At 40.0% G+C, this 16847-nt stretch overlaps 1 protein-coding gene across 2 annotated transcripts in view; it reads left to right on the top strand.

Annotated features, from left to right (window-relative positions):
• Positions 1 to 6294: 6294 nt before the first annotated feature.
• Positions 6295 to 16847, top strand: part of CDH8 (cadherin 8) — a gene marked incomplete at both ends in the record, with an annotated part of 356696 nt that continues 346143 nt past the window's right edge. For both annotated transcript variants that reach the window (XM_082677661.1, XM_082677660.1), the window contains one exon: positions 6295 to 6546. In XM_082677661.1, the coding sequence (XP_082533787.1) occupies positions 6295 to 6546 (252 nt within the window). The remainder of the gene's footprint in view (positions 6547 to 16847) is intronic.

The following is a 16847-nucleotide window of genomic DNA, read 5'->3' as shown; positions in this document are numbered from 1 at the left end:
GGAACTTGACCTTCCTGTCTTTGTTACCCCATTCTGAAATGTCTATAGCAGGAAAGCTTCTATGTGAAGGAGAAAGTTCTGACTCCATCTTGGGGAAAGATGAGGAGAGGGCATGTACCTAGCTATTTATCTATCTGTCTATCTATCTATTTTTGCCATGGTAACCAGTAATTATAGAACTAGAGGAAAACTAAAGCTTCCTGCAGAAAAACAATAGCGTGTCAATAACAGCACAGACTGGATTTGGCAGGTATTATTCTGAGTGGCAAAACAAGCAAATGATATGCTTTTGGATAGAGAGACAGCTGGATAAGTGTATGATCTGATGCCAAAGAAAGACGTCCAGATGTGCTGTGGTTGAGGGGAGAGATAAATGTGTGTGTGTGTAAATAAGAAAAAAAAATCAAATTCTATCCTGCCAAGGGAATTTGGTCAGGGAATTCTGAAGGCTTTAGGAAAGGTGATTCTCTTGCATTATTTATATTTGGACACACGCAAGTATTGTTCCTCTCTAGTCCAGGGCTTGGCATGAATTGCACTGGGCCACAGGCTGAACCACTTACCCCGTGTTGCTGAAATACCACTTTGAATTCAGTGTGCATTTACCTGTTTTGAAGCAGCCTGCTAATGGCTGTAAATTCAAGGTCAGAAACATTTTTAATAGAAACTCTCTGGTCTTCTGTGTCATTTTTGCTTCCATGAAATATTGTGGCCACTAAGCCCAGTGGATAATAAAAGCGTAATTTCCTGTCAACCAAAATAATCTGCAGGATTGAATTCTAAAGTGTTGGTTAAAGCCCATTTTTATTTTAGGCTTCATAGTTGGCTCATCATTGGGAACTTCAATCCATGTTGTTTGCCAAATCGATGGTGTAATAAATTTTTGCATAATGACTTAACATATCTGAAAGTTGACTGAGTTCACCTTAAAAAAAAGTTGGGGTCAGTGGGTTCAGACCAGGCTGTAATTAAAACTATCTCTGAAACGTAAGAGAATGAAAAGTTGGATTGTAAGTATCTTACGTAAGACAAGACACCTTCTGGGGGAATTCTGTTGCTTAGGGGACTTCCCTGGTGCCCAGTGGTGAAGACTCTGTGCTCCCAGGGCAGGGGAGCCGGGTTCGATCCCTGGTCAGGGAACTAGATCCCATGTGCCGCAACTAAGACCCAGCGCAGCCAAATAAATAAATAAATATTAAAAAAATAAATAAAGTAAAGAGTTAACTTATTTGTAAAAATTCCAGAGAGATTGTAAAATCTCTTCATCTCACTCTCGGGGTGTAGATCAATGCAGCAGCATTATAATCAAGTGGATTGCTTGGCCAGACGTACATACTGTGGTTAGAAAATCTAAAAATAAATTGATTTTTACCCAGGCTTTACAAACGACGCTCAATTTCTTCTTCCTTGCATAGAGTTAAGCAGTTTGTGTATACAGCTACTCTTACAATGTTTATTAATTCTGATAACAGTAACATAACATTCGGTTGCATCTCAAGAATTCCTATAAAGCTATTCTGTCCTCATCAAAGAGGATAAATTACCTCTGCCTATGGCAGAGGTACCTGCATGTAAATAGTACAGTTCTAATTGTCACAGTAGAATCCCATTTCTCTCTGAGTAATAGACTTACGCTGAAGTGAAGGCCAAGTCTCAACACCCCCGATAGCATGCATGGGAACACTCCACTTATTGGAGCAGTCTTCCCAGTGTCCCATATGCAGTGGGTTAAGTATGTAAGTTATAACATCGTGCAAAATCCTGTGTATTCATACACTCCAGTGCTGGGTTTCTGGAAGTCTGATATATGTGTGTACCGTGCTAGTAAGTAGTTGGTGGGCATGGCATTAAATGACACTAAGGAGGAAGTGACTTTCTCACCACACCTTTGAATCTTTCAAGTCTTCATGAAGAAGGTCAGAGTTAGGAGGTGGTTTTATTCTCTGGAACTCCAAGCTTCTCAAACCATGGTCCTCTTATCAGTGACATCTGCATCACAAATGAGGTTATTAGAAATGCAGAGTTGCAAACCCCACCCTAGATTTACTGAATCAGAACCTGCATTTCAGAAAGATTTCGAGGATTTGTATGCATTAAAGTTTGAGAAGCACCACCTAGGGCTATTCTGGAGGTGACTCTTGGCTTAACCAGAGCTGATTGTTAAATTTTCTCAAACTGCCAGACCTGGTTAGTGGTCACATTGAAAACTTGAAATTGGTCACGGTGGAAGTACTTCTATCATGGAAATCAAAACTCAGGGATTCTTTTTTCTTTTAGAGAGCCACGTGCTAAATATTTAACTGCACACCCTTGCCTCTAACTGTTGCTGGTCTTCCTTTTTAACAGAGAGATGACCTCAGGCTCTGACAGTATTTAGTTAAGTGAAAATTAAACATCATTTAAAATGCCAATCTCATTGTGCTTCAGTTTGCTGTCTCCCATACCCTCTCCGCGGAATTGCACTTGTTTTTATTCCTCAAAGCTTTGGAAATCAAACATGCTCTTCTCTTCACAAAGAACTGGCAGAGAAGAGGGCACTGATTGGACTTGTACTCTGGAGACCATGATTAGGATGATTTGGTGGGTAGGGAGAAGATACCATGGCCATAGATTGGATGATGTGACAAGAAATGATTTACAACCACCCTAGGTACTGATTCATTCACAAATCCTGGATTAATGGTGGTTTCGTTCCTGTCCATTGATTGACTTAAATGTCCTTTTACACCTACTGCTCCCCCTGCCATTGGGTAATTCCTTCTCAACATTTAGATGACACTTCCTGCAGGAAGCCTTCTTTAAGGCAGTGAAGATGAGTGGCATACCTGTCACTCTGTACTACCCTAACCCTTCTCAGACTAAATAAAATATTCTAAATATCCATTTCTTAGTCTTTAACCATTAGACTCTTAGCTTCCTGAACATAAGAACTCTGATCTGCTTGCGTTCCTAGCCTTAGTGCCTGACCCACAGTATATGCTTATCAAATATTTATGTAATAAGAGAAGGGATTGTGGTGAGAAAGAATTTTGAAGTTAGATTACCTAGATTCAAACAATGGTTTGCTCTTTTCTGGAGGTGTTCTTTGGACAAGTCATTTAATTATTCTGCACCTCGGTTTTGAGCAAAACAGTACAAGGCATAGTAAGCTTTATCTAACTGTAAGATATTGTGTTAATGGATACTGTTGGGGGCTATGCATACATTCCTTTATTAATACCTTCATTCTAACTAGTGAAGCTATACTATTGTATCAGATTGTTTCAGGGTCTATCATTACTTTTTACCTGATTCTGGCGAGTTCAGGTAGGGCAGCAGTTGTGTCACATTCCATCCTGAGTGGTTTGGTGGCATTCCATCCACTTGGTGGCTTCCATCAAGGAAGTGTCTGTTAGGAGTTAAAATTGGGATTAAATTTCCTTATCCTCGAATCATTAACAACAGAGCAGATGCCAGAGAATACTTGCAGAGTATTTGGCACAATTTAAAAATAACTGTCCATTCTAGCTTTTCTTAATTACTTTACCAAGATTATATTTTTTAATCTTCAAAATAAACCAGCTAGGTAGATATAATTCTAATTGTTGTTGTTGTTAATTGGCCCCCAATTATTGCAACTGATAAAGGTAGTTCCTTGACTGGAATTCAATCCCCACGCTGGCTGGTGTTAGAGAAAACTCTCACAACCATCTCACGGTTCTGCCTCTATAGCACTCAGGCCATTAGAAGATGGTCTACATGGCCTTTGAACATTCAGATATGGCCCAGCATGGAGCAGGGTGTGTTTGGAGAGAATAAGTCTCTTTTCCCTGAGAAGTGTTTAGGCAGAGCCTCTGTGAATAGAATGAGTGTCACCTTCTATCCAGTATGATCCAGCCCTTCTCTCACCAGCATCACCCTCATCCTCCCACATCCCACCTTCAGGAAGGTTTTTGACTAACTTTGTGTGACTCTCGTACCCTGACTACACTACCCTTTCTGAGGAGGTCACACAGCTTTAACTCTTTGCTCCTTCATTTGACTTTTTTAACCAAAGGGTTGGTGTCAGGACCATCCTCCCAGTCTGGCTCAGGAAAACCACAAACACCGCAGCTTACTGAGTGCTTCCCATGTTCTGGCTGCTTCATGTGAGTCTTGTTTGTGAATCACCCTACTGCCTGGAAAGTAGGAATTATTATTATTGCCATTTTTCAGAAGAGAAATGCAAATTCTCAGAGAACTTAAGTAGTTCGTGCATTATTACAGAGACAGCATGTAGGGTGAGCTGGGATTCAAGCCCAGGCTTTTCTGCCTGTAAAACAGAGTCTGCCAAATAGTGTGACAGTCCTGTATCATCGTCCCTGCTCCATGTCTAGGAGAGCATGGCATGTGATGGTTGTGCTATACATGCCGTTTAAGTGGATTGGCAATTCAGAGTGATATTAATATTTTGCGATTTCTTATCAAGACCTTTCAACTTTTGTTTTCAATTTGAAGCCTGCAAAGTTCTGCCCTCACACTGGGATGAGAGAAGGCCTTACTGTGAAATCTGCTTTTTATTTCCCTGCGTGTACTGCAATTCTAGGGAAAGTTGGGACGTTGTTCCGGACTCTTTTTGCTCTGAGTCGGTTCCCTATGGAAAGCTTGTCTTCCCTTTAGTTTCCAGAACAACTGCTGCTTGCAGTGACTCTCCTATGCATTTATCAGGGTGCGGCCTCTTTTGAGGTACAGAGAGAATCCAAGTGATTGAGCTGAGCCCAGGCAAAGAGTGACAAGCAGGGCGATTCCACTGACCATCTTGTTAGATCAGATCCTTCCTGTCTTTACAGCAGAATCTGGGTCTGCCCTTTTCAGCTAGCTTCACTAAGACCACTCACTAGCCCACCCAATGTAATGACATTCTTGCTTTCCCATTCTAAGCCAGAATGGAACCAGGGACCTACAGAGGAAAGGTTCCCTACCCCAATTATGAATTCCCTGAGCCAAAGTGTTCCCCATAGTGTCCTGAGGAATTATTTTCCCATTTAATCTAATTCAGCAAGGCTTCTCTCTGGGATACACAGTGGACATTATTTTTTTAAAAATAATTTTTTTGAGAGGGAAGAAACGTTTTGCCGTGCTGAAGGTAAGCAAAAAAATGTATTTGACACCTCAGGTAATGGAGATTTTTTTTTTTTTTGTCCATCCCTTTCTGAGTGTCTACAATAGAAAATTGTATTTTTACCGTATTTCATTCCCAAAGGAGCTTTTCATAATTTAAATCTCCTGTTCAACTGTACATTTGGAATGGGAGCCTTGACACCGTCCTGATTATAACATACATGCTGGACATTACAGAATTTCTCTCCGGGAGCATTCTAATTTTATTCACTCTTTATAAGCATCCTGGCAGAGAGTTGCATTCTGCACCCTGAACTGGACAATCCCTTCTGATGGGTTGCGGCAGCTAAGACACTGAAAATTGGGGTCATTTCCCTTCCTGTTCTCATTTGTAATTTTTTAAAAAAATGTACCCATTACAGGCTAGTTTATTTACATAGTTCAGCCTAAAGTGAACTAGAACTTATTTTTAAACTGGGAGGGTGTAGAGGGGGCAGGGGAAGAGAAGGAAGAAAGGAAGGGAGAGATGGAGGGAGGAAGGAAAAGAAAGAGAGGAAGAAAGGAAGGAATGGGGAGGGAAGGAAGGAGGAAGGAGGCTTGCAATCTCTACAAGAGTACAAGAAAGTATTGGCAACACCCAAACTTGCATTACAACCAAAACGACTGTAAGAAAAAAGAGAGTGGGAGTAATGGAGAGAGAAAAGGAAGCGAGGCAAGAAAGAAGAAAGGAAGGAAGGAAGGGAGGAAGGAAGGAAAGAAGCAAGGAGGGAAAAGAGAACTTGAAGCGGTTTTTGATAAGTAACATAGATACAAATATAAATACGAAAATTTAAATAAAGCTCACAATATAAAAAGACCTGTTAGCTTACTTGTTCTAATTCCTCAGGTCCACTTTCTTGACTCAAGGGTTTGGGAAATGCCTACTATTGTTCATGTATATGCTTTTGAAAACCAGTGATTTTGTTTTAAAACCTGTTGCAGTGGACCTTTATCTTTCTTCCTCCTTGTTTTTGCAGGAAATTTCAATGAGAAGAAAAGCCAATGGATCGTGGTCTTAGAAAAGCTGCTTAGATGATGTCTGTTTCCCGTGCTGTAAACACGTGGCAGAGCTGTGAGTAAATGCTCGTCACTGCATGATGAATTGGATGGCTGCAGACCAGAGGCAAACAAAATAATTGTCTCATTTTCGTGGTGATTTGCTTAACTGGGGGGACCATGCCAGAACGGCTAGCGGAAATGCTGTTGGATCTCTGGACTCCATTAATAATATTATGGATTACTCTTCCCCCTTGCATTTACACGGCTCCGATGAATCAGTCTCCAGTTTTAATGAGTGGATCCCCTTTGGAACTAAACAGGCTGAGTGAAGAACAGCGGATTTTGAACCGTTCCAAGAGAGGCTGGGTTTGGAATCAAATGTTCGTCCTGGAAGAGTTTTCTGGACCTGAACCGATCCTTGTTGGCCGGGTAAGCTTCGTTTTTAAGGTCCCAGTTTCGGGATCTGTTATTGATCCCTAGACCTTTAACATTAGGCTTGTCACAGTTGTTGCCGCACTTAGCTGTAAGTACTTTAGGCCAGATGGTTAGTTAGTTTACCTCTTGGTTCTTTAGGAATATGAATAATCCCATGGTAACAGATGTAAATGTAAACGAACTGCTCTTCTCTGGAAAGCTCTTCCTCCCCATCTCTCCCATCCTCCCCACCTATTATATCATAGCTTTAATATAACACTTGTGTAATGCATACACAAATAAGCTTTTTCGTTCTCATTTCACACAAGAAATCTGCATGCCAAACCTTTCCTGTAACTTATAGCGCTTGGAAGAGGTATGCATTTTTGCTCAGTCTGAATTTCTACCACCTGGATTCCTAAGATGTTATTTTGTTCCATTTTAGTTTGAGGCCATGTATCTCCAATTGCAGGTAGGTTTTTCTCCTTTTTATGTTTCTTTTTGTTGTTTGTTGGTTCGTTCAATTATTAACCTAGGATGGGGAAAGGGAAATTCTCAGAGTGGGTGCTTAGCAGTGCTTTGTACTTACTGTAACTCAGTCAATTTTGCAATAGGAAACTGTTGCATTCATTGTCAGATGGAATCAAATGTATAGAATCAAAATTTTAGCTTAGTGGTGTGCGTGTGTGGTGTGCGTGTGTGCGCGCGTGTGCACGTGCATATATGTGTTAGACTGGATTTATATTTATTTTGTTGCTGTTGGCAGGTTAGACAAATGTTCCTTGTGTGGATAAGGGCTGCCTGCTTTTCAAAGTTTCACTGTGGGTTATTGAAGACTATACATGTTTATTCCTCAGAATCGCTCATAAGCTTCTGTTAATTTTAACACTCACCATCATCATAGGTAGAATTCCAATTACGAGCCTGCCAAGGACTGATTTTTCCTGATAAGTCAGATTCAGAAGTGAATCATGCCAATGTTATGCGTTTCCCAAATGCAGTGATTTTAAAAAAGAATTAAATATTGATCTTCAAGACTTGAGTTAACACTTTGTGTCTCGCTAGGCACTTCTGATTCCATTCCCGCTTCTACCTCATTGTCTTGCAACGCAGATTGAGCCTCCCCAAGGATTCTGCTTCTTCATTTCATGTAGTTCTACTTGGACAAGGGAAATCTGGATGAGGTGGTGTCATGAATCATTCAAAGAATATTTATTGAGCCAAATACCTTTTTAGGCATATGGGGGTATATCAATGAACGAAACACTGATCCCTGCCTTCAAGCAATTCACATTCTGGTCGATACTGTTTTGTGTTGAGCACTCTCATAACGGCACTTTGTAGGCACAGTCCTGTTTGATTTTAGCAACAGCTCCCTCTGCCTCGCTCTTTATATGTATATGTGTATACGTGTGCATATGTACATATATACAAACAATACGTGTGTAAAACAGGTCTACATTCCTTTCTTTGTAAGTCCAAAATACAAAAAAATATTTTTTTATATGCTTGATACACACTCAGGTAGCAGAACTGACTGGAGGCTATTTATAGTCGTAGTGCATCCCATTACTGTGACTGTACGTATATTTCCCAGCAGAAATGTTACTGTGTTTGATTACAGGGTGCTGCCCCAGACTCTGCTGAAGGTTTTGTTTACTATACAGTTTATCTACCTTAATACATTTCTAAATGTGAAAACTTCTCAGTTCCAAAACATCTGACCCAGCGTGTTTTGAATAGGGGCTTCTTGACCACATTATCTTTTTTTGTTGTTGTTAAGTGCAAAAATTGAGACTTAGGTGGGTTAATAAAGTAAACCGAGATCGTAGAGCTAGTAAATGATCTGAATCTGAATCAGGTTGGGGATTCCCAAGGCCATAATTTTATCCGCTGTATCCTATTACATCTTAGTGACTAGTTACCATGTATTTAAACTATAATTTGCACTTAAGAATTATTGAGTATAAAATGCAGAGTTCTTAAATTCCTACGTTCTGGAAATTCAGAACTTCTTTAGCCAGCCCTAAGGCAAGGCGTTTTCATACCGTATGAAATTCTGGGTATACGGTACATGCACACATATATAATTGATGGATGTTTTCTCCCTGTTTCTATTGGTGAACTCTATGGAGGTCTGTCACACTGATGGTATCTTGTGTAATATAAACAAACTTGCTATCCCCAGAAGAACTTTCCATTTTTATCTGAATATAAAAAGTAATTAAATTGGGGTTTGTTTTAGACTTAGGCTCTAATGAGTAATTTTGCCTCCGTCCTTTAAATGTAGCAACAGAGAGAGAGGCAAACAAGGCGGCATTTACTGCCCTTTTTTGACTTAGTAATCCTTGAGAAATCCATGCCTCTTTGAACGACAGAAATGTTGCTAGTGAACCCTAGGATTTTGAAACGGCCAGAGTGGTTCTCATCCTTGATGCTGCTCTTCACATGGCCAATCCCCAAACGATTGTTAAATTTGAGCTAAACTTATTTCTGAAGAACTTTTTCTGCAAACATTTCCAATCATATGTATTTCCCCTTAAAGAAAATTGCTCCTGAATTATTACAGCTTGGCCTTTGAGGATCTTGAGTTGTAGCAAAGCCCAAAATGCATTTCGGGTGACTGCTGCCGATTATGAGTCAGGCCGAGTGTGGGGAGGATCCGTATCAGGGTGCCCATGGGTGCTTTACAATGTTTTATCTCTGTGCACGCTCTTCCACGACTGACTCTAAAGCACTTCATCGCTGAGCTTCTCCCCGGGAACTGGCTGGGAAGCATTAGTTACTTGTGAGCACACCTGCTCTGTAAAAGGCCCTCCTGCGAGTCACCATGGTGGGAGCCCTGGGCCTGGCACACTGAGTTCAAGCTCAAGGACAGAGCCAGCTTTTAAGTGATTGGCTCTTCAGAGCTTCACATATACCCTTACATCCTTTGTTGTCTGTTTTTACTATATTGGTAGGCAGCTAGATGCAGAGAAAGAACTAAGCCTTAGAGATGGACTCTGCAGAGGTTTGAATATTGGCTTTGCCACTTCCTTTTATATTTACCCTGGGAAAGTAACTAAAGCTCTTCAAGGGTTATCCAAATAAGATGAATACAAGTAGATAAGAATAATTTATGCACAGTGCCTGCACGTAGCAATTGTAGTCATGATTGTAGTCTTAATTGTGTGTGTGTGCGTGTGTGTACTTGGAGAGATGGACATACTGACAACTACATCACTAGGTGAGCACAGGACTCTGGGAGCCTAAAGAGGGGCCCTTTCAATGAGCCCAGGTTGCTTAGGATGGAGGTGATGTTTGATATTTCCGTGTGTCTTGAAGGGTAACTGTCACTCAGCTTGATGGCGTGGGGTGGAGTGGGAAGTTAGGTGCCCCGGCTGGATAGATTTCGGCTTATGCAACGTCATGGAAATAGGGTGGGATGACTGACGGTCCCCTTGATCAGAAGTAGCGTAAGCCTCTATGTTTCTCAGTGAACTAAAATGAAGTTGAAATCTGTATTCTTACAGAGCCTTCTCTGCCCCATTCTGTCTAAAATATAAACGTCCCATCTCTGATATTTTATACCCTTTGACTGTGCTTTATTTTTTCTCCTTCCTGATGATCACTGTCTCACATACTCCATACTTTATCATGTTTATGATTTGTCTCCTACTAGGATGTAAGTTCTACAAAGAAAAGGATTTTGTCTCCTTTGTTCTTCACTGAATATCCCCAGAACCTAGAACACTGCCTCCATATAGGCAGAGCTCATAAATATTTTGCATGAATAAGTGAGTGAATAACTCACCTAAATAATGGAGGAATTTATAAAATAAGATAAACCCAATCAGCTTTAATACAAATAGCATTTTTCAGCCAAAAGGGCAGTACATTGCTGTCATGTTCTCCTTTTCAGTTGTTTATTTTAGAGACCTGCTGGGTAGTTTAAACATTGTTTCTATGTATTGATTTTAAAAGTCCTTCTTTGAGGTAGTAATAGTGATAAGTTAATTTGTTAAAACAAGTCTCCTTATGAAGGCTGCAGAGTCTTCTCTCTGGAGGCTGTCCCCCTTACTAGTGGCATGAAGCAATTCAGGCTGGGGATTCCATTATCTTCCAATTCTTCTGCAAACTTACATTTGTGCTTATGTCACAAACTAGACCAAAAATCTTTCTGAATTCTTGAAAAACAAATAGCAGCTAAACAGACTCCACTCCTGGCTCCAGCTCTCTGTGGTACAAGGTGGTCTGGAGCCTGTTTGTATGCACACATAAATATTTAGATTTCTGCGTTGCCCAGGACCTCCTGTGTTGACTTTCTCTGGCAATTCTGGAAGAGAATAAGGTGGTACATGGGACCTTTCACCCTATATCCTTATTTGTCTGGTTTTGAAAAGGAAGAGAAGGAAAACCCATGGTGCTTTTCATAAGTCTTGTAACCAAGACAAAAATGTTGTCCTTGGGATGAATTGTACATGGGTTCTTTAAGGCTGGCATCTTGATGCCATCATGAGAGCCCTTGGCTGTGAGTCAGGAGGGTGACCGATCAAGTCATTACACAAATATTTATTGGGCACCTACTATCTCTTAAGTGTTGCTACCAGTGGATTCTCAGTTCTGAGCAAACACAGATCCATGCCCTCTGTCATAATGGGCTACTAGGGGTAGACAGATGTTAAGAAAATAATCATAATGTGACATATGCCATGTTAAAACTGAGATAAGTACTCTGAAGTGAAGGAACATGGGTCTATGGAAGCTGGAAGCATATCGAGGAAGCTGGTCTATTTGGTGGGATGATGGAATCTTCCCTAAAGGAATCACCTGTGAGCTGAGATGCCAAAACCATGAACTAAGGTGCAGGGTTGAAAAAAGACAGCATTCCCACAGAGGACATAGCATATGCACAAGACAATTTAAGGAGCTAAGAGAGGGTCAGAGTAACTGGAAGACAGAGAACTAGGGTTGAGATCTTTTGAATTAGGTAAAAAGATGGGCAAGGATCTCTTGGAAATCTGGCTTCTGTCTTTTTTCCCCTCTGCTATAAAGGAACTGGAAGAGAAAGTCACACAACGTCTCTCAGGCGCAGTTTCCTCACTTGTAATTGTATAGTGGATTATGGAATTATATTTAAGATACAGATCCCTGTGGAACAGGAAAAGAAAGCAATATATTAAAAAAAAACGTGTGCAACCTATCTACCCAAGTTCCTTTAGCTCTTGTTCTGTGGTTCTGTGATCCTCTGTTCCTCAGACTGTTTTATTTTGGGAAAAAATGGTTTGCTTTCCAGGTGGTCAGAGTTCTATCCTAAATCCTCTTTCTTACATAAACTCCTCTGCTCTCTTTCCTCCCTTTTCCCCTCCTACCTGGATTTCTGAGCAGTTCCTTATTTGGATATAACTCTCACTGGTGATGCCACATCTATTTATAATTCTCTCCCTCCAAGGTACTGACTCATTTTCTGTCTTTAAATTTGACCTTCTAACCTCCCCTCTTCCCCGTAACTTGGAAATCATTTGGGTGGTGTTTAGTATGAAGGACACGGGGTGCCAAATAATTACACTATATTACAGTTTACGGTGTCAGCGGCTGGTGAGAAAATTGCACTTGACATGCCATTATTTTTGCTGGCTGTTTGCATGTTAAGAGCACTGGGCTACGCAGCCACAGCCAGATTGTATCTTTGGCCTTGCGAGAACAATTCACTGTCAGTTTCATGAAGCTTCTGCTTACTCAGACAGAGACTTGTGCACCAATAATTTGGCAGGAATGCAAGTCAGCCTCGCATGTCTCAATCTGACCAAACAACAAGGGTTGTCTGCCTTTTGCCCAGTGTCCCAGCTTAGAAATAACAGGCATCCCAGAGCTGTTGGAAGTCTTTTGATGCTGATATAAAAAAAAATGGAATAGTATTAGTCATGTTTGTTAGCAGAAACCCTCAACACACACGAACACACACGCACACAGTCTGTTAGCTGACTTTGTACATGAGTAAAATCCCAAGACATCTCCTGATTCTTTCTCTTGGTAGCCCCCAAACTCTCACTGTTTCTTTTCACCTCTGCTACAAAGGTAGATGGAAGGGAAGGTCACAGAGCCTCTCGGGCACAGCGAAATTGTATCTTTGTTCCTTACCAGGGGCCAAGTGAGAGTGTGTATAATCTGCTTATCTCTGTAGATGCCTTGAAAAGTAAATTCATGCAGACTTACAAGAAGAGCCTTGCACATTTTGTCCGTCCTCTTGAAGAGTCATCTCATTGAGGCAGATACTTTTCCCACTTGAAGCAAAGTGCTAGTAGTTATATGTTTGTGGGTGAAAAAGCCAGATTATGTCACCCTATTTTATGAATAAATAGCACCAAGGTATTCAATGTGGAAAAGAAAGAAAGCAGAGAATTGATTCCTATCACAAATACGAAGCCAAAGCTCAGAGGGAAGAATTGGGCAAACGTAAAGGCTGCACAACTGGGAAGGCTTTCCTTGCATCACATAGCAGAATAGTATGAGTCATCCAAAAATGGTTAAAATTTAGAACATGGAAACGTGATTGCAACTGAATAAATATCAGAAGCAAGATATAAAATGGGTGTAGAATATAATTTAAAAATGCATATGTAATATGAACAGAGTACCTGGCATGTATCTATTACGATATGTATGTGTACATAAAAAATATAATCAAACATTAACAAAAATAGTCAACTCCTTTGTACCTATCACTCTGATCATCCATATTCAACAATTTTCACAAACAAAGTCAATACTCTTGATTTTAAAAACTAACGTAAGGAGAATCCTAATCGTATCTATAACCACTATCCACTATTTCTGATATAAAGATTTCCCCAGTTGAAAACAACGTAAGATTATAAAAATCCCAAATGTATTAAGATTCTATCTAATGAATAAATAATAATCATGTAGCCTTAATTAAAAACAAAATAAGGGGGGACTTCCCTGGTAGTCCAGTGGTTAAGAATCCATCTTGCAATGCAGAGGAACATCAATTCGACCCCTGGTCAGGGAACTAAGATCCCACATGCCGCAGGGCAACTAAGCCCGCACGCCACAACTAATGAGCCTGCGTGTCACAACTAGAGAGAAGCCCGTGCACTGCAACGAAGAGCCCATGTGCCACAACGAAAGATCCCGCGTGCCACAACTAAGACCTAATGCAGCCAAAAAATAAATAAATATGAAAAAACAAACAAACAAAATAAGGGGTTAATGCCTGACATTAATTCATATTAATAACTGTACCACAAATCAATAAAAGGAAATATACCAATATACTAAAACTTCTTTTCCAATATATATGGTTGGATTATCTTTTTTTATAATTTTCTGCATTTTATTTTCTAGGCTCTACTATTACTACGTTGTAAAATATAATAAAATGAGAGAAAAATAAATGACAATGTTATATTGTTCAATTTTTTAAAACCAATGCCATCTATTCATAGCAAATTCATGGGGACCACCATTTAATGTGAAATCAGTTGGTAAATATTAATAGAATTTTTTTACTTTTTAAACCACACCTGTGTTAAACCTTTGGAAGTTCAGTCTCATCAATTAATAAATTAAAGTGCCAGCAATATTTAATCATTTTTATGAACCGATGAAGAGAGAAGGAACAGCCACAGTCTTGCTGCGCTGTTGTGTGCATGTTAAATGACTTGCATTACCATGGAACAGACCACATGTTAACCAAAAATGGAAGTTTTGTACTTGGCCTTGAAATGGGAAACTATCGTATGAAGATTTTGTATTTGGCCTTGAAATTGGGAACTATCTTTGGAGTCTTCAAGTAATGCAGTCAGCCTGCATGTTGCTTTTAACATTTCAGTAAGAATAGTGTAGAAACGTTATTTAAGGTACTGTGTTATTTAAGAAAAAGTGTTAACAACTTTTACAGGATCTCATTTGGCCTGGCTAGACATGTTTTCTACATAGCAGTTTCTTTAATATTTCAGCATTTTTCATCTGTACATATTATTTCTATTATAGTTAACTTAAAATCACTCGCACGCGCGCGCGCCCCCCCCCCCCAACACTCACCCCTTGGCATAATTTGATTATATATATTCCTGTTCCTAACTAAGTCTTTGAATATTTTGAAATGTATTAAAGACAGTGTTGTCAATATTCAAAGATCTGAATATTTCATTAAAATATAGGTATGTTTTCTCATTAGCACCAGCTATTACCTCACTCACATTTCAAAACATTTAAGAATCTTCTTAGATGTATCTAGGAGGAGAACTAAAATACACTACATTCTTATTAATCAATGTGAGGGTCTGTAGATTAGCAGCAGCATTGTCACCTGACAGCTAGTTTGAAATGCAGAATTGCATTCTTATTGAATCAGAATCTGCATTTTCACAATAGCCCCTAGGTAATTCCTATGCACATTAAACCATAAAATACATATTTTTAAAGAAATCAATCAATCATCAGTTAATCCAGGGATAGTGCAAGTCATGCTTTTTGCTCTGCAGACAGCCTGAGTAAATTTTGAATACCGCTCAGCTAAAGAAAAGAGTCATGGAGCTGGTGTTTGCAAGAGCCCCAGGCAAGGTTGTGGGCAGAAGCCGCTGCTTATCTCATTTGCACCCCTGTAGTAAGTGCTGGACACAGCAGGCTGTGGCACCAGTTTGCAAATGGGACTCCCCTGTTTTGCAGGTGACAGCAGAGGGAGGTTACTGTCTGTGGAACACCCCTCCCCAAACTTGATTAGTTAACAGGAGCTGTTTCCTGATCATATCCATGGACTTCTTTTTCTGCTGCATGTATTTACCACAGCGCGGCAGATGTGCTCTGAAATCTGCAGAGCATCAAATGTCACTGGGCTTCTGTGGGAGACAATAGCGGAATCCAAATGAGCCTGATCAGAAGGGCTGAGGAATATTGGGGGAACAGTAGGGAATAAAACACTGGATGCATATTTCTCTTTCTCTCTAATCCTAAAAAAATAACCTAGCTGTATTGTATAGAATATTATTATTATTATTATTATTTTGGCTGTGACTATCTAGTGGAGACTGTGAACTTGATGACATTAGCCAGAGACATTAAAGTAGGGGAGAAAAGGAGGTTTAAATATCTATTAAATGTTTACTATATGGTAGACACTTTATAAAGTTTTCTCGTTCAGTCCCCCTGGCAACCCCCTGATGAAGGTACCATTATTCCCAGTGCCAGATCTCGAGAGAGACACTGAAGGGAAGAGTTGTTTGCATTAGAGTTTACAAGTGATAAGTGTTGAAGCCAGGAGTCAAACCTGGGTGTGGTGATCTTTGAACTTGTTCCTGTAATCTCGGCAGCACATTGTCACGTTTGAACCCCGTGCAGGAAGGGCTCAATGTGCTAGGCTGCCACCCCAATTTGTAGATGAGAAAAGTGAGACTCACTGAAGTTAACCGACTACATATCTGTATGGTCTCCAGACTAGATGTAAAAGGTTTATTAAGATGTAAATAGACATTGAGTGATATCTATCCAATTGCAAGCCACAACACCTTTTTCTTTGCATGCGTCTCTCTATGCTTTGGTAGTCAGAGACAGAGGTGGATACACACCCCTTGAGAGAAGAAAAAATGTCCTTAAGACTAATGCATGTGGTGGCTCTGTTTTATTTCCTTTATGGGGAGATGAAACTGCCACAGTCTGAGCCTGAGCAGGGCTGGTACCATGTACAAGGTGATTTGTGGGTTCTTCTCCAAATGTAGGGGCTAGCCCAGTGTCTTTCTTTTTGGCATTATCATTTACAGATACACATTTAAGATGATTATGATGATAAAGTAAGAGATAAATGATGAAGGAGTAGCAGGAGGAGAAGAATATTTTTCCTGAGCATTTATAAGGCATCTTGCTTTGTGCATTAAATATATTTATAGATGTTGTCTCCATTTTGCAGGTAAGACAATTGCGATGTTGGAACTGAAGTGAATTCTCATTGGTTAGGTGACTACAGTGAAATGATTCTGTTTTCTGAGTTGGGCAGAGTTCTTAACTACTCCAGAGCTGTAGCATTAAGTTAGCTCACTGGAAGCTTTGTCACAACTGGGCAATTTTGTGGGTTTGCTTTGAACTGAGAATCACCAGAACGGTGGAAAGAAGAGCAGAATAGTTGAATGGGATGAAAAAGAAAATCTTGCACACATAGACAGGTGCTAAAAGAAGACAAAAAGCTTGTACCCTCCAGTTGCTTGAACTAACTGTGTTAATGCTAAATAATTTAGTAACAATTCCCTGTGCACTTGGAAACTGAACTGGTAGACAATATTACAGAGGCTCCAGAGGTGGGATCTATAATTTACTTAGCT

This window comes from Grampus griseus (assembly GCF_964374135.1).
Source record: "Grampus griseus genome assembly, chromosome: 19".
Lineage (NCBI taxonomy): Eukaryota > Metazoa > Chordata > Mammalia > Artiodactyla > Delphinidae > Grampus > Grampus griseus.
The sequence above is the reverse complement of the archived record's forward strand: the minus strand, read 5'-3'. Positions and strand labels throughout refer to the sequence as shown.